The sequence below is a fragment of the Podarcis gaigeae genome, assembly GCF_964106915.1.
Source record: "Podarcis gaigeae genome assembly, chromosome: 5".
Classification (NCBI taxonomy): domain Eukaryota; kingdom Metazoa; phylum Chordata; class Lepidosauria; order Squamata; family Lacertidae; genus Podarcis; species Podarcis gaigeae.
The window spans coordinates 65,558,878-65,583,997 of NC_139681.1; the positions used below are offsets into that span (position 1 = coordinate 65,558,878).

The following is a 25,120-nucleotide window of genomic DNA, read 5'->3' on the forward strand; positions in this document are numbered from 1 at the left end:
ATATACATGCATACCAATCATGCAACAAAATATTCATTTGGCATTAATTCTGCCACAACAGTAACAATAGTTGCATACTGTACATGATAAATACACAGCAGTTGATACAATTTATTGATGTCTCATTTTGCTCCCCTCATAAGATACAACATGCTCATGGGATTGCCTGCATTCCACATTAACTTCATATTTGGGACAGAAAGGGTGATGAGAAAACTCAAAAAGTTGCTGCAGTTAAATGTCTCTGAATTTTTCTTCCTCTTAAATGGAGGCTGGAAAATCTGTGGCCCTGCCCTAATTTTTTTAAGGCAATGTTTTTATTTATTTTTGGTCTTACTTTTCTCATATAAGCAAATTTTAACATGTAGCAGGTAGTTATATTATCCATGCTGCAAATCCCTCTCAGGCAGAGGGTGACAGAGCTCTAGTGACTTAAGACAACTGCAAATTTTGGGTGATTACAGAAAACATCCATCTTACAACAACATTAGCCAGGGGTTTAGGGAAGTTTAGGGAAGATGGGAAGAAATCTACTGACTGACTAAAATACAAAGGAGCCGTTATCATTTTGCAAATGAAGTGAACAGTTTGCTTCTTAATAGCAACTCCAAGCAGGATTTCTTAGGTGTGTATGCATCATGTGACACAATTTGAACGGGAGGAAAAGAATAAATAACTGAATGGCAAGTCCAATAGCCTCCCAACATGATTCCAGCCACTTAGAAAGCACAAAGGGCACTTGGCTGTAAGAAGTGATCAGGAGAAATGTTCCCCATTGTTGAGGAAAGTCTTTGCACTGAGGCAGCTGGAAAAGCCAGACAAGTGGAATGCACATTTGCCCAGCTCCTCTCTTCTTCATCGTCTCATTTTTCCCCTTCTCTGTGCCAGCTGTGTCCGTGAGAAGGAGACATGGTTTCAACAGGCAATTGGATGTCATCTTTCCGGTAAAAGCACGAAGAAGATGGCCTTCAGGAAGTGGCCAAAACTACAAATAGCAGCCACAAGCCAATGGGAGCGAAGGCTGGGATCAGTATTCACCACACATTTTGTTATGTCAGTCTAGGGGGAGAGAAAAAGAAAAATGGAGACTCAGAAATGTGATGTCATCAATACAATGTTTCGCACTCACATAATCTGTTTCCCACATGGTTCTCCAAATATTTCTAGCAGATGGCTTGGGAAGATTTCCCACCTTTCTCTGCAGGTCACCAGCCCTAAAATATTTCCCTAGAGCTTTACAACCACCAATATTACCACCACCACTCTGTTTCCCAGTCATACTGAGACCCAAATCACTGTGCATTTTATCTATTTAACGCTGGCAAAATGAATCATATTATTTTTTCCAGAAGTTCTCAGTATCATCCTTTTCCACCCTCCTTTCTAAAATAAAATGCTTCCTGTAAAGATTATACAGTAAGCCTAGTCACTGCCTGTTTTCAGCTTTGTTCTTTCATTTGCTTGATCTAAATAACATACCCACAGCAAGGGACACTTAACACTCAACGTTACGGTTTTTTAGCCTGGACGTGCTAAGAACCATAATGTGTGATGTGAAGGCCATGGGCACATATCAAGCAAATGGCCAGGAGACCATCTCCCCCCTCCCCCAGCATCCTTAGCAGCAGATGTGTCTGTCTGTCTCATAGCACATGCAGCATCAGTCCTAAGCAATTCTGTGCTCATGCGCCCTGAAGGGATGAAAACTGGATTCATAGCAAAGGTATTGGCAGGTCAGGAGCAAATGAGGTTAGTGGAATTGTGCCGGGAGCTTGATGGCAAATATAGTCAAGGTTGCTGCAGGTCAGTGGGAAAGCTTTGGGAGCGTAGAGCTAGTATAATCAGGATCACTGCAGGGCAAAGGTGGACTGGCAAAGCTATAGCTAAGGGAGTAAAGCTATAGCTAAGGGAGCTCTGCTGAGAGGTCAACTCTCTCAAGTTCCTCCCTCCATCAAATGTCCCTGGCAGCAGCCATTATATCAGGCCACAGCCTAAGGAGAAAAAAGAAGCAGGCCCACATCGCTAATTCGACCAGCAATTTGTGGCTCCTCCTCTCCTTGATCTGCTACCATTCCAGCTAGTCATTATAATGAACAGCCAATGCCTATTTGCTTTTTGTCCCTTCTCTCTACCCCTCCATCCACACATCCTTTTTTCCTTTTGTGCTATGTCTTGTAAAAATGAGGGCAAGGGCTTATTATTGATCTTGCTGCTCCAGGAGGACAGGGTAAAAATGCTTCAAATAAGTAAACATAGCTCCATAAATGGGAATTCTATCCAGTATTCTTCTTCTTCTATCCTGCATTCTATCTTGCATTCTTCTTTTTCTTTGGTGATCACTCATAGCCGAGTAAGATTGTCTTCCACGGTTTTAACAATGAGTCCGTAAGCTACTGTGGAGGCCAATTCTGGATCCACATGTCCTTCCACAGTGGGGAGATTGGTTTCTAGGTGGGAGTTGATCACGGTGTGGATTTGCCAAGCGTGCCTTCCTCTTAGCATGTTTCTCCCTTGCGTCCTGAGTTTGAGTGTTTTCAAAGCCCATGACACCTTTGGTAAAGGCTGTTCTTGAACTGGAGCGCTCACAGGCCGGTGTTTCCAGTGCTTACCAGTTATCAGTGTTTATACTACATTTTCTAAGATTTGCCTTGAGACAGTCTTTAAACCTCTTTTGTTGACCACCAGCATTCCGCTTTCCATTTTTAAGTTCGGAATAGAGTAGTTGCTTTGGAATATGATCATCAGGCATCCGCACAACATGACCAGTCCAACAAAGTTGATGTTGAAGAATCATGGCTTCAACACTGGTGATCTTTGCTTCTTCCAGTACAAAGTATTAGTTTGCCTGTCTTCCCAAGTGATGTGCAAAATTTTTCGGAGACACTGTTGATGGAATCTTTCAAGGAGTTGGAGATGGCGTTTATAAGGCACTATACCTACTGGTAGCTCATGAGACCATTCTGTTTTTATTCATGTCAGTAATGTGTCTGTAACGTGCACATTCACTCTTTAGAAAAGCTTACCCAGCCTCCTCTCCTCTTCATCCACGTCACCAAAGTCTTGCGTACAAATTCTCCCAGGCAATCCACAATGGTATGGACCATGGCTGGCTGGGCGTGTCTTACACAGTCCACAGCAAGGCCTGCTGCCACAGCATAGAGAGACACTACTTTACCCCACGTTATGCCTGCAGGAAGAAGGGGAGGGGAGAAGAATTTCAGCATATGATTGTTACAAAACTGGTGGGAGAAAGGGCCTGACCCCAGCCCCAAACTCTAGCCACTATACCATTAAACCAGATGTTCTACTATATACTAAGCTCTGGCCTCCTGAGCCTTCCAATGCTACATGCCTGGATGGCCTCAATTTTGAGAATGGATAGCATCATCTGGCACCCTGAAGTGGTTGGTTGATAGGAGGCAACGTCTGAGGTAGTGAATGATTTTAGTGGTTGTGTGGAATGGTTGGTGAATGAGATTGGGCCAGTAGCTGTATGAATAATGTGCATTATGCCTCGTAATGTTCCCTGACTTTTTGATATTGATAATCGTGTTTATGTATATGGATGCTATTTATGTATTTGTTTTGTTTTTGTGTAAGTCCCTTGACATGGTTTTTATTGAGATTATATTACATTTAGGTAATTTTTATCAATTGCAAACTGCTTCAAGATCTTTAGATAGCGAGAAGGCTATAAATGAAAATTATAAATAAATAAAGATGGACAGCATCAGCCTGCCTTGACTCATCCATCTGGCAAGGATTGATGTGCAACCCAGCACAGGCTGCCTGATGGACAATCCACTTGGCTGGCTTCTCCTCCTAAATTCAAGAGAATCCAGGAGCACAAACCTTTACCTAGGACATTTCCTATCCTCTCTGTGAAGTGCTGCAAGACAGAGCTAGCTTGGCCATACAAGCAAAAAAAAAGGCACCTTGGACACAAGTCCACGTTCTTAACTGTTTTAGGCATGGGAAACCCCCATACAAGGAGAGTGTACAATAGAGGCATTTAAAATGTCATGAGGTTCTTGACCACACACTGTGATCAAAGCAATGTCATCAGCCCTGTTCTGATTACGGTGATAAGATCCTTGAGCCGAATTAACTTGCTGTTCTCACAAAACCCAGCTGGTTTTTTTTTACCAAAAAAAGAGAAATCTAGGGAGGTAAATACCCCAAATGATGTATGATGCATGAATACTGTATAGTCAATGTCTAGTTTGGTAGAAAAACACACAGAAATTCAAGATATTATCAGTTTTTCTCATTATCTACTGCCTACACTCAGCAATGGTGAATGAGGTGCAGTATGTAGCAAGAGAGTGGAATGCTGATCAGCCAGTTAATCTGGCCTGCAGCAGTCCAGAAATGTGACCAGCTAGACAGAAGTGCCCTCAGGGGGAAAGTCCAACCATTCGTACTAGAGCTAGTATGAAGTGCCCTCTTCCCTCATCCCTGATCATTGGCCATGCAGGTTGGAGCTGATGGGAGTTGCAGTTCCAAACATCTGGAGGGCACCAGTTTGGAGAAGGCTGATCTACACAAAAAGAAGAGCGTCAACTGCTGCTGTCAAGAAACCAAACAAAGATAGCTACGCGGGTTGGTGTTCCCAATGTGTTTCCAAAATATATCTTTAATTCGTGAAATATTTATACTCGTTTTTGAAGGCTGCTCAAAAGAACGAGCTCACAAAAGCAGAAGGGTTCTTTGGGCAGCCTCAAGGCAGCTGTGTTTGTTTTCAAATGCAGAATAGCTCATTTTATCCTGTTAAATATAAGCAGCACCCATTCCTTTTACAGAGTGTGCACCTGTTCTTTATTTTAGATTTTTTTAAAAAAAAAGGTTTACAGACTGGTTTTCAGCAGAGCCTCCATAACAGCATTCAATTTTTAAAAAATACAATAAAATTATCTAACCAAACATCATGATCCCATAAATATGTACTTGGAGTAAGCTTCACTTAAATCTGTGGGACTTGCTTCTGATTAAATGGACTGAGGACCGGGGCTCAAGACTGCTGCTGTGCTTTCACAACAAGAGAAGACAAAAGAGAGGTCTCTGATGACATGGTCCTTACAAACTCTGTCTCCTGTAAGCAGAACCCAAGTTCCTGGTTCTTGTTGTAAGATTTTTTTTTTTTTAAAGGAATGAAAATTCACAACATTTGTGAATACAAAATCTGAAGAAGTCAAGAAGGCCATGTGAATCTGGTCAATTTGCTTTAAAATGCAGACTAAATGAAATCCTCAAGCATCGCCACCAACAAGTTATTGTGACAAAAACTTTAAGGGACTAGAGCAGAGGTTCCCAAATTGTGGTCCACAGACCATCAGTGGTCTGTGAGCATAGGAGTCAACTCATAGTGGCCAAGGTCCCTTCGGCCCCCCCAATAAAATGTTTGAGGGGGCTGCCCCCTCTAAGTTGACGGTCATTGCCATTCAAATGGTGTGTGCACCGTGTCTTGTGATCAATTATGCAGGACACAGCTTACCTGGGCCCCCCCATATTTTATTCAAGTTGGCACCCCTGTCTGTGAGCTTCATTCTATTACTCTGTGGCAAGTCTGTGGATTTGTGGTTGAAGACAAGAGATCCATCACATTAAATATTCCTGTTCATTTTAATTGTATTTTTGTTGATTCTTTTATTTCTTATATTGTATTTCATTGTGTTTCAATTTGAATTCTATGCAAAATTACAAAGCACAGTGCATAACAAACACTACAATAAGCAGAAAAATCATTAAGTGGTCCACCAAGACCTTCACCAGTTTTCAAGTGGTTCATGGAGGTGAACAAAACAGTTTGGGGATGAGTGGGCTATAGTCCACTTGATCAGCTACTCCTGATGAAACAAACTCTAGTCCATGGCAGCTTATGCCATAATAGATGTGCTAAGTCTTTAAGGTGCCACAGCCCCATTGTTTCTGATAGCTAACACAGACAAGACAATTTCCCATTCTGTTTATGCCTACTACAGTGGTACCTCGGGTTACATATGCTTCAGGTTACATACGCTTCAGGTTACACACTCCGCTAACCCAGAAATAGTGCTTCAGGTTAAGAACTTTGCTTCAGGATGAGAACAGAAATCGTGCTGCGGTGGCGCGGCAGCAGCAGGAGGCCCCATTAGCTAAAGTGCTGCCTCAGGTTAAGAACAGTTTCAGGTTAAGTACGGACCTCCGGAACAAATTAAGTACTTAACCTGAGGTACCACTGTATTATGAACATCTTTCCTCAATTTTACAACACTCTGCAGTACAAGGGCAGTGTCTGACCAGCATTTGGGAGCTCACAGATGTGACATAGACAGCTTGCCTGTTCCTTTGAACCCCTCCCGCTCTTGCCTGCCCACAAACAGCAAGAGGCCCCAATCCGCATCCAATTCAAAAAGATTGCCACCAATTCAGAATCCAGTTGGGCAAGAGACAACTGTTATTTCCAAAGACACTTAAGAATACCACCACTTATTTATATTTACGTATGTGTTATCCTAATAAAAGCAAGCGAGGAATAAACCAGAGGGGAGAAACCAGCAGGAGGGAGGGCTGTCCACATCGCAGAGCGGAATTTAAAAACAAATATCTGTTTCAAAGCTGTCAAGCAATGCCAAAAAAAGCTGTCTCTTCTTCTGCTTTAGAAGATGCCAGATGGAAGCCAGCTGTGAAACCAAGATATGTAAATATACTGCACAGCACAGAAGACGGAACAAATGTGAATAATCTGGAGGGAGCCCACCTGCCCTGTCCTGCATTGGCCTCCCATGTACTGGAAAACAGCCAGGAAGCCATGTGAGGGTAAGTATCTGGTCTGTCTCCAAGCTCAGAAAGCCACATTTCCCTTAGCTAAACAAGTAAGTCTACCAACTTCATTATCAAAGTACACAGCTCTCCATTCAGACCCCAAACCTTTCATGAGTTGTATTTAGAGATGGGTGAAGCTGCCAATTTCGGTGACTCTCAGATTATTTTTCTCAAAGTTAAATTTAGTTCTCCACAGTTCCACATCACTTTGCAATTCTCTCCCCCCCACCCAATGTCTGGCTCCTGTGTTACAGATTTCTGAGGAATGTGAGTTTCGAAGGCTGCCATGTTGTTTCAGAAAGTTCAAATTAGATTGATTCGCCATTAAATATGAACTGAATCTAATTTCTCTCTTGGATTACAAAAAGGGGGGTGCTTGTGGGTGTATAGGAAAGGGAACAAACATTATACAGACAAAGCATGCATACTTCGACCATGGCGTCTTGCTATTCATTGCAGACAGTGCCTGAATTAAGAACTAGAGCTTGCTAAATCCAGCATTAGTATTACCTGGCATGGTTGGGGGGCATGTGTGGTTTGCTGCAAAACAGGGAATGTACCACCCAAAAGAAAAAGACAACAGGACACAGATTTGCATCAAATTTTCAATTTGCATATTTGAATTTATTATGTTCAGATTCAAATTTAGGGAAAATACTTAAATTTAAAGAAAAGGCATCTCACTATAGAGAGGCAGGCCATGACCAGGATGGGGGAGAAATTTGATATCATTCACATCTAAAGAGAACCTACCTAATTTGCATTTTCCAAAGCTAAAAACAAATCAAAACATAACCATCCTTTGAAATTCACACTTCTCTGAATTTCGCATTGCTGTCCAGCCAAATATTGTGCACAAAAATATGTATACTAGGGGAAAGCATGCATTAAAATGTTTAAATTAGTGAAACTAACATACAAAAAGCATTATATTAAGGGAAATTACTTTGCTAAAATATGTATATTTGGCAAAATTGCAAAAAAAATGTATATAAGAAGAAATTTGAATTAAAATTCTGACAAAGTTTCATAAAGACTTTTTTAAAAAATCACAAATTGACGTGGAGATTTGAATTTAAGATTGAGGAAATGAGAAATTGAGACAAACCAAAATTAACAGATATGCCCTTGCCTAGTGCGCCTGGTGCCTATTCACTCTGTCTAACTGTTAATGGACAATTTCAAGCCTCCTGCTCCCTTTTTAGGATTATTTATTTTTAAATTGGACTTGCTCAGTCCTTCAACCAAAGGTCAGCTTCAAACAGAACTGTTCTCTAAAAGCCCTTCTAGTAAAGGACCCAAGTAGGAAACATGGTCACCTTAGGCCCAGTTTTCACCTGACAACTGGATGGAGAGAAGTAGCCTCCTTCACAAGTGATGACTGAGGCAGTTCATGGCACAACCTTGGACCATGACAGGCAGCTTCTATTTCTGTCTTGCCCAAGGGCACAATACACAGCTGTCTAAAAGCACCCACTTAAAAGCCTTTTCCTCTGGGCTAAGTTAGGCCAACTGCTTTGAAGAAGTTTGCTTTATTGTGTTGAGAGTCCTTTCACACAGTGAAAGCTCTCCTTCAGCAGCAGCTTGAGCAACATGGCCAGTTTTAAGACTGACCAGACTAAACAAAAACCTTACCCAAACTTTTGTGGACTCCAACGCAAGCAGCTCCCACAGACATTCATTGGATGTTTGAAATCAAGCCCAATATTTGAGATTTATAGCACAAACACAGGAAGAGGGCTGTCGCCACTCTTGACCTTGTAGTCAAAATCATCAGTGTGTTTTTGAAGTCATAGCTCCATGTATTTAACATGTATTGAAAGAGGCAGAAAAAGAAAAGAAAGATCAGTTTTCTTCTTTTAAACAACACCCATATATCTGGGGTGGCTGAAAGCACGTTAAAAGCATTTGTTGTTGCTAGTTGGAGAGCTGAATAGGGACACTCTCTTGCTCATAGTTTCTAGTTCCTTGCCCAAAACAATGATTCTGCAGGTTGGATTCAGAGGCATAGGAAATAATTATCTGGATTCAGACTAAGCATAATGAATGTAACGTTTTATTTTCTAGTTCCTTCCTTGCATAGCACCACAAGCTAACTCATATTTTTTTCAAGAATCGCCATCTAGAAGACTTGCAGCTAAACTGCAAGGCAATAACACTTTAAATAAATCTAGCAGATTAGCTGTACAATTGTACCTTGGAAGTCCGTTCAACTTCCAAAACGTTCAAAAACCAAAGTGCCGCTTCTGATTGGCTGCAGGAAGCTCTTGCAGCCAATGAGAAGCCCCATCAGATGTTCGGCTTCCAGATCTTTTAAATTGTTTTTAATTTTTATCTGTGTTGTTTTAAATGAGACCATCTTGGCTGTGCACCCTGGAAGACCTGAACCCTGCCTTGCTGGTCCTTTCCCATCTGGTCTGGGAGAGTGGAGTGCTGACTGACCCAGCTACAAAAGCTGAAGCCGCTGAACAGATTATTGGGCTGGAGTATTGTTTATGGTGGGTTGAGAGAGCTGTTGCTGTTATTGATATTATTGGTGTATCTTTAGTTTTAGATCTTATGATTTACGTGGAAATTGTTTCCATTTAGTTGTGCACTTTTTGAATTGTTTTATTTATTGTTTATGACTTCTGTTATGTTTGTAATTATGTAAATCTTGTCATGTTGTAAGCCGCCTTGAGCATAGTTTCAACCATGGAAAGACGGCATACAAATAAAATGGTGGTGATGATTATGACTGTACTGTGATAGAGCACAGCAGGTGCGGTTGAAAGGAAGTTATGTGACAGAGCAGAAATCAGCCAAAGGACCATAAACTCATCCTATATGAAATGGACAAAGGTATATTTGTCAATCCTCAACCCTTTAAATACCAGAATGAGCAATCAAGAAACTTCTTCACATGCCCAAAAAGAAAGGACATGTATATAAAATACCCTTTGTATCTGACACAACATGCATGTGTTTTGTATCTGGTTTTGAACCAGAGTAAAAACCTCTCCCATCTGAAAAGTCACCATCTTAGTCAATTTTATGCCCCCTGCAAGATGAAACCTACAGTTCTATCAACTTAACTAGGAGCAAGCCCAGCTGAACACAGTGGGATTTACTTCTGAATGAATATGCAAAGGGTTGCACTGTAAATTTACCCATACAACCATTTTCTGGAAGAAAAGCAGTTTTTTATTTTATTTGCTGTGTGTGTACATGCGTGCGTGCACTAAATCAAACATCTCATTAGTGCAGAATTTTAACATTAAAGTCCAATTTCTGAAAGCGCTCACTGCAGCTGCTTTCTGTCCTTAATTGCTGGATCTGGCATTGATTTTTCTTCTTCTTCGAAGAGTGGAATGTCTGGGTGAGGCACGACTGAAGCTCTTTATTTTGCTACTTTTAAGGTTTAAGTTTAACTGTTGCTTGCATTTTACTAGCAAAGCCTCCACCATCTCCTCAGAAAAATGGCATTGATTTGATTCCATCTAGCAGCTCTTAAAGGCCTAGATGGGTCACGTTTGATTCATAGCTAGGGTTGCCCAATGCACAAGAGTTCTGAGCTTCTCCATCTTTAATAATATATAGAAGAAAGCACCTCTTCTGTCACTTGCTGAAATTCCCTCTGCTACACAGCTCTTAAGGGTGCAACAATCCTGTCCTCATTTACCCCTGGTCACCGTACTAACTACAAATGAGGTGGGATATACTAGTCATTTCTAGGAGTCAGTGTGTTTTGTACCAGAGAATGGAAAATAAGCCTGAATCAGAGTGTTTGTTTTGAATGACTACTGCATCTTTCATTTCTGCTCAGAACACATTCAGCGGATGGCTCTGAATTGCCCAGCAGGTGGGAAGAGATTCCTGGAACATTCCCCTGGTCTGTCAACTATTGGAGGTGGGATAGCTACAGGAAATAACAGGGCTGGAGCAGATTTCTACTTCCTAACTTCAGAGCTGTCCATGTATCCATTAACAAGGAATTGCTTATGTGCACTATAACCCACAATATGCATTGGGCTACCCACGATATACTTCAATATGCAGCTGGCCCCTTCAAGATGCAGCAGTGTTCTCTCCAAAAGCATTGCTTTCATACAATGTGTTTGGACACACAATGCTTCCAGCCCCGAATAAGCTTTAAGCAACTCCAAACCCATTGCCACCACACACAGAGTGAGGCAGTGCTGGATCAATGCTTTCTTTTTAACAAAAGTCACTCTCAAGCGAGACCCTCCCTTCAAATAATTGGAAATATGAATTGACAGCTGGAAATACTAATAAGAACATGAGAGGAGCAGTGCTGGATCAGGCCAAAGGAGGCTCGTGTAGTCCAGCACCCTGTTCTCACAGTGACCAACCAGGCATGATTAAGCGATATATAAATTCCATAAATAAAATAAATATATACCTAAATAAGCTTAGGGCAACCCCAAATTATTTAATTAATTTATTTAGTAGCTGTTATAAGCTACTTTATTTTTTAAAAATCTAAGTTAATGCACAATATAAAAGCAATAAACAATATAATTAAAACTGTAAAACAATAGAATAAAAGCATAAACAAACAAAAACAGGAATTAAAACAAAAAACAGGGTTCGATCCTATGGATAAAAGTGATATCTCTTTAGGGAAAAGTAAAGAAACTGTGTTACTACTACTGATAATAGTAAGTCCTAGCTACGAGAAACTGTCAGAGAATTATTCCTCTCGTAAGACAAATATGGTAAAATTATGTCCATGTCATCCCAAATCCTCTGCTCAGTTAGAGGGTAGAGAATTTTGGAAAGCCGTTTGTGCACAGTTGTACCCCAGACTGAAACAGTAACTTGGCAGCCATTAATGTGTCCAATCCCAAGAGTCAAAAAGAGGAAGAAACTAGAAAAACAGAAAGGTATTTTTTATGTAACAAAGTCAGTCACTGCTGGGAGTGTAGTGAGAGTGAGCTCAAAAGCAAGGGATTCCCCTGCTGGGAGGAGAGAAATGGGGAGTGGCTACAGCATCTCCTCACCTGGTGAGATATAGGAGGAAAGAGTAAACAAACATGGCTTTGTGTTAAATCATTAGTGCAGCATCCACTGCCAAACCACTTACAGCCAGCATCCTCTGCCAAGTGGGCCCCACCCAACAGGCTCACCCAAAACATGCCTGTGCTTACACACCTAGCTTTGTTTCATTTCTCATCCCTCTCATCCCTTCACCCACACTGCGGATTGCAGGACAGCACCTGAAGTAAAGATCTGAGTTGCCACTGCCAGGAAGGCATCTGTTACCACGGTTTCTGAGTGCAGCGAGATGTTTAGCTGCCGTGCCACATTCCGGTACAGGTTGGGCCTGATGTACTCCAGCTCATCACCTGAAAAAAGAACACACACAATTGAAACAAAAACAAGGACTTATTTTAAACATCTGTAGCCCACCTTTCAATTAATATTCCCAAGGTGGGCATCTGTGGTACCCGAGACAAGCGTGAGGGAACCTGTGGCACCAGGGGGAGGCTATTCCAAAGCTAGATTGCAGATGTTGTTGGACTCCAATTCCCATAAGCCCCAGCAAGGATAGCCAATGGTCAGGGATGATGGGAGACATCTGGCGTGCCTCAGGTTCCCCAAGCCCTGACTTCAAATAAACAGAGTACAAGTGTCTAAAAACACAACTAAACAGTAGAATACCTGACAGGAGCTAATAGCTGAAAACACACAAATACTATTAATTAAGCACCACATGGTTAACCTGGCACTGGGGATGGTGTTCAGCATGCACTACGGAAATGGCTCGCTCTCGGATTTCCACTGGCCAGATTTCTAATGGCTGCACAGTAACAGGCCAACAGTGAACAGGGAGGTATTTATGCAGTGCTATTTTTCTAGAAAAAGAGGTGCAGGAACTCACCATAAACACATCCCTCGTTCTCTTAGAATGGCAAGGGCACCCACCAGAGAGGTGCCGGAACTGGGGGGGGGGAGCCCTGTTTGTATGGGAGCAAGTTTTCAATACCTGGATCCTAATTCGAAATATTACGTGCCAAAACAAGCACTTTAGATTGTGCACAGAAACAGATAGAGAGCAACATTTCTCAGAAGTCACATTAGTTGCTGTTTCAAAAAATGATGGTGCAGCAGAAAAAAAAGAAATGGGCTTTTTGTGCTGGGTTGCTGAGTTGCTAAGCTGTATACATATGTATTTTTTAGATCCTCTTGTCAAGCATTCTGAAAATCCTTTCTGGACTGAAGGTAGCAAATGCTTTAAATGAATCAATAAATTCTCTGATCACATTTGGTTTCAGGATCTTCAGAGTGTCTTTAAAGATAATAATAAATAATAATAAAAAACCTTTATTGTCACTACACCATCTGTGTGCATGGTATTCTTGTATTATCTCAGAGAGGGTTAGAGAAAAGGTTCTGTTCCCCCAGCCCCTGGAAATATGTTGCCTAGGCAATATGTTGCCCCTGCTAGGCAATATGTGGATGCCATGGGCCAGGAGTCAGCTTCACCTGCTGAACAGCAGCCTGAAGGGGAAGAAGGTGGAGTGACTCCACCTGCAGCTGATCAGCCTGCAGGAACACAGAGGAGAAGGCACTGATGAGAACCAGCTGGCTTCAACCTTCTTAAGCAGAGCTTCCAGCAGCAGTCAGGTGCTGGTAACAATGCCTGTAGTTCTTGGCCCTACCTTCCTGCTTCCTGTTCGTCTTGACCCTTGACCACCATGATAACTGGATTTCCTGACTCCTGAACTGTCTGACTACACAGATTGCTGTTTGCCCGACCCTAGGACTGGACCTGACCTGGGATGCCTCCAGGCAAGTGCAGCTCAGAGACTCTTCTGGTTGTCTGGCCTCCCACTCCACTGAGCTCTGCACATTGCTGCTCAGCAATGAGACACCGACAACCCCTTTTCAACTCCTTGTCAGCCATCTATCAAAGAAGGTATTTTATGGGCTGGGACACGGCAGAAGTAGTACAAGGCCTGCCTGAAGCTGTGAAACATGAATAAGGCAGATTAAATATGTCACCAGTTATTTCCTACGAATAATGACATGAGATATTTAGACTTGGAATAGTCTTCCCTTGCCCCCAAGATCCTTCACTGGCTTGCTGAATCTAAGCGATCTCAAAACCAGCAGCCATCAAGTGTGCCAGGCATTTTTCTTGTTTCTGTATCCTTTTCCCAGAAGTGTGCGAGGACGTCAAACAGGAAAAGTCACACCCATTATAAAACACAAGAGATTGGAAAGTGGCCAGAGAGAATAGTCAGGTGTAAGCGTCAAGACCCATGAACTTAACAGAATCCTCCAGGAGTCTTGCAAATCCTGGGAACAGCTGTATCTCAGTGGCAGAGGGTCTTCGTTGCATGCAGAAGGTCTCACGTTTAATCCCCAACAGTTCCTGGTAGGTCTGGGAAAGTGTGAAACCCTGAGAGCTGCTGCCAATCAGTGTAGACAACACTGAGCTCCATAGTCATGTCTAATTATTCTCTTGTTACACAGCCTCATGCTTGCAGCTACTTTATGACCGCTCCTTTACTTAGGCTTTCAAAATGCAAATAGGGATATAAATAATAAACGTAGTCCCAAATGTGTTTGTGCTAGACCAGTACACACTCCTGGTTATAGTTCTAGGGCTTTTCTGCAAAGCAATTTTACTAGGCAAATGGGGGACGGACAGACACATATTTGTTTCTCTTTGATTGTATACTTTCCATGCACATTTCCTCTAGACTGTGCTAAAGTTACAGGATACTCCAGTTAAGTGATTTGATTAACAACCTATACCCTTTTTGACGAGATCCTGCTCACCATCAGTAAGAATCAGTCTCACACAGAGATGGGTTGAAGAAATCTGGCTGCTTTAGAGCTGCTGCAGCACAGCCTTTATTGTGTAAAGTCGGAAAGATACAAAATACAAGGAATGCAACTTGTTCTCAGCCAGCAGATAAGGACAGTGCCATGCCATCACACCAGGCCACATAGCCGATCAGGCTATGCTTACGTGGGCCAATCATTAGGACAGCATGAACTGTCCACGCGTTGTTCATGCTCCAAGGATGCTTTTACCTATGAAATCACCCTGCAATAAGAAGAACTTTGCTCATGCTCTTATGTACAAGCAATCATTTTCCCACACCTTTTAAAATGTGGGTTTTTTTGGGGGGGTGGTAATTGGGTTGTTTTTATTTTGACTATATATTTTGTGGTTTTATATTTGATTTTGCTCTGTGAACTACCCTGAGACCTCTGGGTATAAGACAGTATAATAATAATAATAATAATAATAATAATAATAATAATAATACTGCACCTCCCCCTGACACCATCTGCTTGTATCATGAGGGGAAGCTGTGCTTGTGGATGCTTTGTGGAATGTGCCTGTGCACTAGCATCTACTGGATATTGCACAAGATATTGCACAAATATTAGCAAGCAGTTGGAGGACGTCTCTTAACTAATCTTACACATAGGAGCATGGTCCAGGCCTTGGTCCAGTCACCATCTCTATCAGCCTAATCTACCTTGCCAGGTTACTGTGAGGCTAAAATAATAACAAGGTTGTCATGACGTAGACATTAGTACTGTGTAGATGGAACTGCATTAATTCAGGGATAGGGTGAATCTGGTGTGGGTGTGTGGGTGTGTATAGAGGATGAGCCTCAGCTCCTTTGCATTAGCTTCTCAGCTAATTACATCTGACCAAATAAGGATGACTAGCTAGCCATCTTTATTTGCTCGGAAGCAAATTTGTGCCGTAGCTAGGGCCGTAGCTAGCGGGTGGTGAGGTGGGCCCCTGCCAGGTTCGCAGGTAGGGGGCGGGGCACAAAATTGGCTAAAATGTTGTCCATAAATAAAAATATTGATTATTGCCTCATAAGAAAAGGTTTTTAATAGAGGGTGAATTGAATGGGTGGGGGTGGAGAAGTAGTGGAAAGAAGAGCTTTTTTGTCCATGGCTAGGGGGCGCAAGCTGGATGGTTCTGCCAGGGGCGCAAGATCACCTAGCTACGGCTCTGCTCATATATAACTAGCCACAGCACTGCATTTATTTAGTCTCATTAAGGACAGTAAAAAAGTGTTGATTATTTGCCATTCATGCAACCATCTGGCACTCTCAATTAAGTCAGAATTTAAACAGGTTTTTTTTTTAAAGCCAAGTTTTTGGAGAAACCTGTAAGGAAAATATTTGACCCTCTGAAGGGCTGGATTGTTCCATGTTATCTGACAAAAACAGAAAGGAAACATGGTTTATATATGCACAAGCCTGATAAGAGGGAACATTGCCCATTGGTGAGGGAGGGGGGCTCTCTGCACTAGGAATGGGGGATTCCTTCTGAGATATGGAAAAGAAGGGAGGAAGTTGAGGACAGCTGCTTCCCAGCAGAGAAGCACATTGCATGTGAAGGAAGAATTGGTAAATAGTGTAAATTGGTAAAGGTTTGCTCTACAATACAATGCTGCAAATTGGTTGGAGTACAGGCTCCTGTGGTCCCCCCCCCCCACCCGTATGAGCACACAACCAGCTACACTGTGGCATAATGCTCACATGATCACTGGCCTTTGAAAAATATGTATTACTTGTATGGCTGAGATTTCAAACACATTTATGTGTCTAACAGTTAGCATGACTCCCCCTTTTCTGGAGTCTTCTCCCCATTACTCTACAAAGCGAGTGGGCAGGTGAATAACATGGTGCAAGAACAGAGAGAGAGGGGGGGAGAGAGGAGTGGTTCAATCCACCTTTGACTCTGCCCCCACTTCTGATATATGGCCTTCAACAGATTACCCACAAAAGAGTGTGACCCTTGGCAGAAAAAAGTTGCCGACTCCTCCTCAAGGATATAGATGAATGATAAAATAGATTGCAAAGCACTCCAAAAGCATCTCTTCAAACTGCGTAAGTGGCCAGTGAAATGGAAAATGCTGTTGAGTGCAAGTGTAAAGTGGCATACATTGAGCCAAAATAATAATAATCCTGATTTCACATATATAAACTGATGGGGCCTGGACTTGTAGTGACCACCCAGTAAAGTCAAGTCAGTAAGTGGTCTAAGTATGGGTATATCTGCCACTTATGGTTTCTCTCAGGTTATCAGCTTTCCAATCTGAAGCTCAGCTCTCCATATTTCCACATCAATTTGTGAACTGAAAAAAAATAATCTTGAATATTCGCCAGCATTTTAGTGCAAAATTCTCCTGATATAGGCGTCTGTATGTAATTTTGCCTGATAGACACATTTTTGCAATGCATTTCCCCCTGAAATAAATTCATTTTTATGGACACTTTACCCCAGTATATGCATTTCTGTGCACATTACTTTGCAGGAAAACTGCACTGCAGAATTCAGAGAAGTGCAAATTTTGAAGAACGATGACATTTCAATTTTCGTATTGTTTCAGAAAGTGCAAATTAGGTGGGTTTGCCTTTCAGTGCAAACGGACTTGGAATTCTCCCCCATCCCTGTGTGGTAGTTGCAAAGCTTCATGTCAGAGTTCTCTAGGAAAGGGATTGACAAATGAAACTGCCCATACTGCAATATCTTGATACAAATCTATTTGTGACCAAAGAGCTCAGACTCAATGTCCTTTTAAGTATGCCCTGGAAATCTCTCAACTTGCCTGGGAAAGTATGCAAAACAAAAGCTTTTGTTGTCGTGTACGCTTGCTGACATCTGCCTATAATAATCCACAGTGAGGGACTCTTGCCAGCTATGACTGTTAGTGTAACAGCTCTGGAAAATGCAGGTGCCTTGCCTTCTGCCTGAGAGTTACACTGAGAGGGAGCAATTGCCCATATGTCCTGCTTATAGGTTTTGCAAGACACATTTTTGGTTGTCCACTGTAGGAAACAGAGTGCTGGACTAGATAAGACTTTTGATCTGCTCCACCAGGGCTCTTCTTCTCTTTCAGGTGTGAGGAATCTTTGGCCCTCCAGATGTTTCTGAACTACACCTCCCATCATCCTTGACCATGCTTGTGGAAGCTGATGGGAGTTGTAGTTCAGAAACAGCTGGAGGGCCAAAGGTTCCCCACAACTGCTATATAGCATGTTAGAAACTGCTGCGCGATTACTGCGTAATGAAGGACCGGTGTCTATAAATTATGATAACAGGTAATCATGGACATTCTTATGCATAAGGTATGGGAAAGAATAGCACGCTCACCTCAAGATCTGTTGAGCTTTTCCCTCCCAAAAGTATAGCCAGTACTGTGACATTTATAAGGAGATTCACTGGGGAGAGAGGCCTACGCCTAAGCTATTGCACCTATATTATGTCTCTTTGCCTTATGCTTCAGCACTGCACTGGTTCCAAGTAATTGCCCTTCTGTTCACTGAGAATTAAGACATCCATTCAAAAATTTGATAGGAACTCCAGACACACAAGGTGTTCCCCAGCCGCTCTCACCAAAGCTGGAATGAGTCAGACTTGTTGCACCACTTGGCAAGGGCTACAAAAGCTTAAGGCCACCATATTTCGTACACATTGTTGAGAAAGAGCATGAATACAGCATGGCTTCCGTAACCATATAGGGTTGTTTACAGCAAAAGGAAAAGAAAGGCTCAGTGGGGGGTGGGGGGAGGTGGTGTTTCCCTCAAGCCTTCTATGAATGTTTTGATTTCAAGCCACATTGCTTAGATGGAATGCCAAGTTATTGTACCCATAAGCCAAATCCTACTCAAAACGTTAGCAGCCAGGACAATTGCCAAAGATTCGCACCACAGCACTTGCACTGGCTTTCTGAAACACTCACTGCCACCCGCGTATCTAAAGGATGCAAGTCCCACACTCTGGCCTCAGTCTTGGAGGGAAATTGAATGGGAGGCGGTAAATACACACAGACAAAAAAGTGTAGAAAGAGCAACAGGGAGAGAATAAAGAGCAAAGGCAGTTGATGGAGAGAACAGCAAGAAGGCAAAGGAATGGTCCAAACAAAAAGGAATACAAGCCCCACTGGAGATGAGGAGAACAGTTCTGAAAAGAACTAAAAACTGATGGGATAACCTCTACAAGGAAGTCTACATTATGCTCCAAGGTCTAAGCCTGAAGGGAAGACTTTGAAAGCAAAGAATGAGAGGTGGATTAAAACCAGCTGTACAAAAGTCCAGAAACAGACATTTAAAAGGACAGCTGTTAAGACTGGTGTTCCCACTGCATTTTGATGGTATCATTATCAGTGATGTGTATAATCTCTTCATAAATATGCCAAAGCTGCATACTCAAATAAACATTTTTGTTTGCTTGAGGTTAATTTGTCCTTTTTAGGGAAGGCTTTGATGTCTTCTCTCTCTCATTCTTGTAGATGGAGGAGACACTGGGATATGGAGGGGATTGAGGGCACAAGGAGAAGGGGACGACAGAAGACGAGATGGTTGGACAGTGTTCTTGAAGCTATGAACATGACTTTGACCAAACTGCGGGAGGCAGTGGAAGACAGGCGTGCCTGGCGTGCTCTGGTCCATGGGGTCATGAAGAGTCGGACATGACTAAACGACTAAACAACAACAAAAGCATTTGGCTTATGGAGGCTCCTTGTGACAACATTTCGGAACCTTGTTCTCAAAGGTGTCATCTTTTTAAAAAACTTTTGACAAATAAAGAAGCCCACTTTTTCTAAGAAACATTTTGTGCAGGACAGAATCCCACAGCTTTGAACTATTCCTCTCCAGAGTATCAAGATACCAAAACATTGCAAAGGTAGGCCATCCGGGTCTTACAGTTATATAACTAAATACCATAAGTGCACAGTATGCTGCTATTTATTGCTGTAAAAAATCTGAACAAGTGAAAATGCCAGAACAAATTCCTATCTTCATACAAATCTCCTTAGCCAAGAAATTGGCTCTTCAAGTACTGACTTGGCAAGTGTCAACAGTGATACCAAAGCCAAATGACACAGAGAAAAGAGATGTATAACTAGTACTATCAGAGGCGGATTTAGGGTGGCACAACTGGTTACCTAGCACAGGGCGCTGAGCCAAGGGGGCGCCGTCCCGCCTCTTTCCCAAAGCCTAGTAAGCACTTGCTTCAGGAAGGAGGCCTGAGAGCTCTGACAGGGTCCCAGAGTCTTCCCACCTCCTTCCCCATGCTTAGTTAGCGCTTAGCCAGCTTTGGGAAGGAGACGGGAGGGCTGTGGAGTGTGCATTGCAAATTTTGGCCTTGCATAGGGTGCTGTTACTGAGGTCTGTCCCTGGTACTATAATCCCACATAATGTTTTCACAATATAAAGCCAAATGACAGCTGATTGCCTGCAGTGCTTTGGAAAAGTGGGGTGCAACTATTCTGACTGCAGAAGGTTCTTGCAACTGAGTAGAAATCTTATTTCAGCATCCCTTATGTTCACCATCTGTCATAATTGAGGGCAACTGAAAGCACAAGTTTACTGTTCACAAATGAAGATGCAACACTAATCTATTATGGGCAGGTTGCTAAGCAAATGCCAGAAGGGATTCTAGCCTCAAAAAGTCTCATCTTATAGGCAGCAATTATTTTTCAGGGTATGATAGTGGCATCATTGCTTGTGATGTGCACACGTATTTCCTTTGCCCCTGGTTAAAAAATTTTGAGCACAGCAAAATGTTCAACCAGAATGATACTATCTTGAGTCAGATTCTATAGAGTAGTGCAACAGGAACATGGGTAGCTGACATGATAACACCCCAAGTTACGGACTAAAACACCCATTGACTATACAAGTTGAGGCTGATGGGAATTATAGTCCACAACATCTGGAGAGCATATAGCTATATCTCTGAACTAGACTGATGAAATGTTATTGTACCTGAGAACAACAGAGGGCGCAGCAGGTTGAACTCTATCTGCACCCATCCTTCCTTCCTCAAATGGACACACATGTCAAGTTCCAAAGAATAGGCTGATTGTTACTCCCACCCTTCCCCTTGTTCCAAGGGGCCATATTTTTGTTTTTTAATTATCTGCAGAGGTATTTGATTGTTTGTTGGGTCTGTCTTTCTTTCTTTCTCTTTCTTTCTTTCTAAAAAGTTTATATTTAAATGTGCCCTGCATGATTGATACAAAGACCAGCCAATCAGCTCTGTACACAGCCCTGCTCTATGAACAGAGGAAGTGGCTTTATAAATGCACAATGGATGGCTAATCAGTGATGCAAACAAGGAAAACAAATTTTGCCAATGCTCAATCCTAGGAAGATGGTATATATGTTTCTGATGCTGATGATGTTTTAAATTTGTATCCCACGGTGTCTAAACTGCAACGAGTTCATTTCCCCAGTGGGCTCACAGTTAAAACTATGTCTGTTCACTTACTGTCATCACTTTTTTTTCAAGCACTCATGAACAATGAGGAGGTCCAGAAGTCTGGGCTGAGCATACCACACACTTCTGATTCTACAGGCATGAGCAGTTTTAGAGGAATATGACCAAACACCATTCACCTGGATGCCCTAGCAGAAATTAGCAAGATTGGGGGGGATTTGTTTGCCGAGCCTTTCACTCAACAGCATCTTCCCCCTGATCCAGGCAAAAATCCCAGGAATCCAACCTGTCACCCTCACAGAGGCACTGACAGTTTCAGCACTTACCTAATCTTAGAAGTATGTTGGACACTTCTGCTAACTTGCCACCAGGAACAGGTGTGCTTTGCTCAGGCTTGTTCCAGCCAATTCCAGCCCGAATCAGCCTGGAGTGAATGAAGTCTCTGCAGAGCACTTTGGCCTGCGATACAAGCTCCTTGTCTGTAGGAGTCCGATCAAACACTTCCATGACTTCTGCAGCAAAGACAGAAGAGCGGCGCAGAACCTCCATCTTCATCACCTAGTCCCAAGCAGGCAGGGTGGAGCAGTCATGAGGAATGAACTGGTAGTAGGATGCCTCCAGGGAAATCTACAGCTGGCCAGTGGTTCAATATGATTCTGGTTCACCGCAGCTCTTGCCACGAATGCTCTTTGGGGCTGCCTGGTTGATAAAGAATATTGAAAAATCCATGAACTTAAAAAAAGTGCACAAAAGGAATACCCAGGCATCCAAATCTCATTGCGATGTTGTATTTTAATACTTAACACTATTTATGCTGGAAACGGAATCGCATCACAACCTTATGCATTTTTTACTCAAAGGAAGTCCCCCTGTGTTCAATGGGACCTACGCAAACATTGGTGCTTTAGTGATTCTTGCAAAAATAAAAGCAAAAGTAAACACCCCAGAACACAAATCACATCTTGTAGGCTGCAGGACATCTACAAGTGCAAGGGGGGATGCTAGCAGAATTTTTACAAATCTAATGCTATTTCTTACAGACCCACTGGCCCCCTTTAAGAATTAGCACAGCAGATGTTAAATTTGGTGAGAATCTCAAAGTAATGTTCAAAGACAGGTACTCCCATCTTGTATTGTTGTTTTTTTGTGACAGAGAATAATAAATTAACCACCAAAGAATACAAAATCCCAGTGGCAGTAAAATCAGCAAAAAATGTGCACACGAAATCACATCATCCACTCAACCAAAATATGGCTGTCTGAGAAATAAGGATCTCAACAAGCTGTCTCCCTTGGCTTCTTCACAGAACAAGAACTGTCACCCCAGACTTTATCCTCTGGGCATGTATGAGACAGACAGACAGAACACAGAAACCTCGAAAGGGTTTTTGTTTGGTGCGATAAGCACACCAAATTCTTGATCTTAAGTAAGAAGACATTACTGCATCAATGTTGTCTCACAGATGTTGTTAATTTAAAAATCACAGAGCTGCAAATAAACCTCTCCAGTTGCGTCTGGTAACTAACTCCCAGCCCCGAGCCTTGATTTAGCACATCCCTAACAAAACAACTCATAGACAAGATCTGAAATTCTGGCTTGACAGTTTGGTTAAAAAAGAGGGAAAGAGATTATGTTTTGTATTTTTCCTCTATGAACCTTCATAGAATTTATTTACAAAATGAAATTCCGGCTTCACACAGAGAACATTAATGGAAAGACCAGCAGAGCCCAGCAGCAGCCAGAGCACATAACCCATGTGCACGAAGATTCAATTCCTGGTGGAAAGACCACTGCGTGGGACCCTGGACCAAGATTGGCTAATGGCCTGACAGCAGAAGCAGCCCAAACCCTGACAAGAGGACCAAGAGGTTCCACAGAGGTTTCCGGCAGGACATAAAACAAGATGGGATTTACCTAAATGTCTCTAGCAGCAAGGTGTGCAATTTGCACCATCTTTTCCCAGCCTATTTCTTACTGAGATTTTTTTTCGGTCCCCTAACAGGATGAGCAGAACAACCCTAAGCATTCATTGAATGACAAGAGCAAAGCATCCCACCCACTCCACACCCAGAGAGACACAAGGGCCTAAAATGAGGGTCAGAAATAGCATTGGGGCATCAAACAACCGCTTGAACCTGATTTGGCGGAAAATACAGGTTAACCAACAATGCAACTTTTTGCTCAGAAGTTAGAAACCTAGCAAGGTACACACATCAGCAACAGGAGTCCTGGGATGGGATGGCCTTTTCTAAATAGGGCATGAGGAAAGGAAACAGCAAATAAATCCAAACCATCACGCTTTTCAGCTTTATAAAGCCATTTACCTTTCCAGAGCATTTCCACCCACAATTATATGCAGTTTGGCTTCGTATGTTTTTGTATTTTCCTTGGGAAGAACTTGCCCCCTTCTCCAGGGCCTGGGCTGCAGAGAGACTATAATAAGGATGCTGAGCTGCTGAAGCCACGATGCATTTGCTTCTTCCAAAAGACCTGGAGCCACGGTCCCGCTCTTCTTGCAGCCTCCTTTGCCGCTGTCAGCTCTGGCTCTGCTCTTTTTCAAAGGGAGGGGAAAGCCAGCTTCCAGCAGTAGCCTTGTAAGGAAGGTGGATTAACTAGCGGGAGGAGTTGAATCTGGTAGAAAGAATCTGCCCGCCCCTTTCTCCTCGTTCTTAAGGAGGCACCAGGGAACTGTGCCGGGCAAGGCTGAGAGTGGCTCTTGGAGTTGCGACACCAACGATCTTGTTCTCACTATCAGTAAAGTGTTGTTGAAAGGGGTTGTCTAGGCCTGATGGAGAGGGTTGCAAGCCTCTCTGTTCCTCATCTTTTAAAATGGGGAAACAGCAGCCCACCTCAAAGGGCTGCTGGCAGCCTTTTGGTTACCTAAGGTCAGTGGGTTTTTTTCTTTTTTAAAAAATATATGTTTAGGGATACTCTCATTTCCCTACTCATATTGAAATACTGCCCTTCAATGAAGCCAAACTTAGATTCACAAAATGTTTAGTGGTATGCATACCCCTGCGTTCCCCACCACAAAAAAGCACTGCCTATGGTAATGTAACCTAAGGTAACTGGTGGACCACTGCCTCTTCCCACAACTCCCCCTGGACCTATTGCCAGAGCCACTAACTCAAATACAGTGGTACCTCTGGATGCGAGCGGGATCCGTTCCAGAGCCCTGTTCGCATCCTGAAGCGAACGCAAACCACGTCTCATGTGCGTGGGTCGCGATTCGCCACTTCCGCACATGCGTGTGACGTCATTTTGAGCGTATGCGCGAGAGGCAAAACCCAGAAGTAACGCGCTCCGTTACTTCCGGGTTGCCGTGGAGCGCAACCCAAAAATGCTCAACCCGAAGGTGCTTCAACCCGAGGTATGACTGTACCCCTAATGGGTTTTTGCTGCTCATCTCCCCATGCCTGAGAAAAGTGTTCATTTTGAAGGATGGCTCTGTTGTGGTTCACATCCTCTTTCAGAAAGCGTGAATTCATCAAGTTTGTTTTTAAATGCAAACTGAATGCAATTTCTCCTCCTTTCCTATTTCCTATCAATTGTTTATTCACCCCATGCTTTTCAGGGGATTTCCCCATCACCTTCCAAACCACAAAAAGTCTAAGTGTATTTGTTGCAATAGGGTGACAGAGCACGTTATTCCACTTGAATTGTGCAAAGCTAAATTTCTGTTGTGTGCTTGAATTCTTCCCACAAAATATACAAGCTGAAGGCACCCGTGTGAAATCGTATGTTCATTTAATGACAAGAGGCAGTGCATTGCTGCTTTAAGAAAACCCAACAACAATCTGATTTAATTGAGCACTCCAGTGGAAGGTAAAAGGAACACTGAACCTTCAAATAGCTGGAAAATAAAATTACACCTAACCAAAGGTTCTTCAAACAGTGCTGGCATTGTTGCATTTCACCACTTAAAAATAATAACCACCAGATGAGCACCCTTATGCTAACATTGTACAGTGTTACAGTGCATAGCCTCCAGATAATTTTTTAAAACGTACATTTCAAAATGATGAGAACATGTAGGGGGCGGAGAAGTGGGTCATTGTCAGTTATTACATTGCAGGATATATCTGACGATTGCTTGT

At 42.6% G+C, this 25,120-nt stretch overlaps 1 protein-coding gene across 1 annotated transcript; it reads right to left on the reverse strand.

Moving 5' to 3' along the window:
* Positions 1 to 84: 84 nt before the first annotated feature.
* On the reverse strand, positions 85 to 23,623 carry BOK (BCL2 family apoptosis regulator BOK). The gene is made up of 5 exons (XM_083741983.1): positions 23,348 to 23,623; positions 21,349 to 21,721; positions 12,024 to 12,152; positions 3,024 to 3,187; positions 85 to 1,059 (listed from the first exon to the last, which is right to left on the reverse strand). The coding sequence occupies exons 2-5, from the start codon at positions 21,575 to 21,577 to the stop codon at positions 934 to 936; spliced, it is 648 nt and encodes a 215-aa protein (XP_083598109.1). The 5' UTR covers positions 21,578 to 21,721; positions 23,348 to 23,623; the 3' UTR covers positions 85 to 933.
* Between the last annotated feature and the right edge of the window lie 1,497 nt (positions 23,624 to 25,120).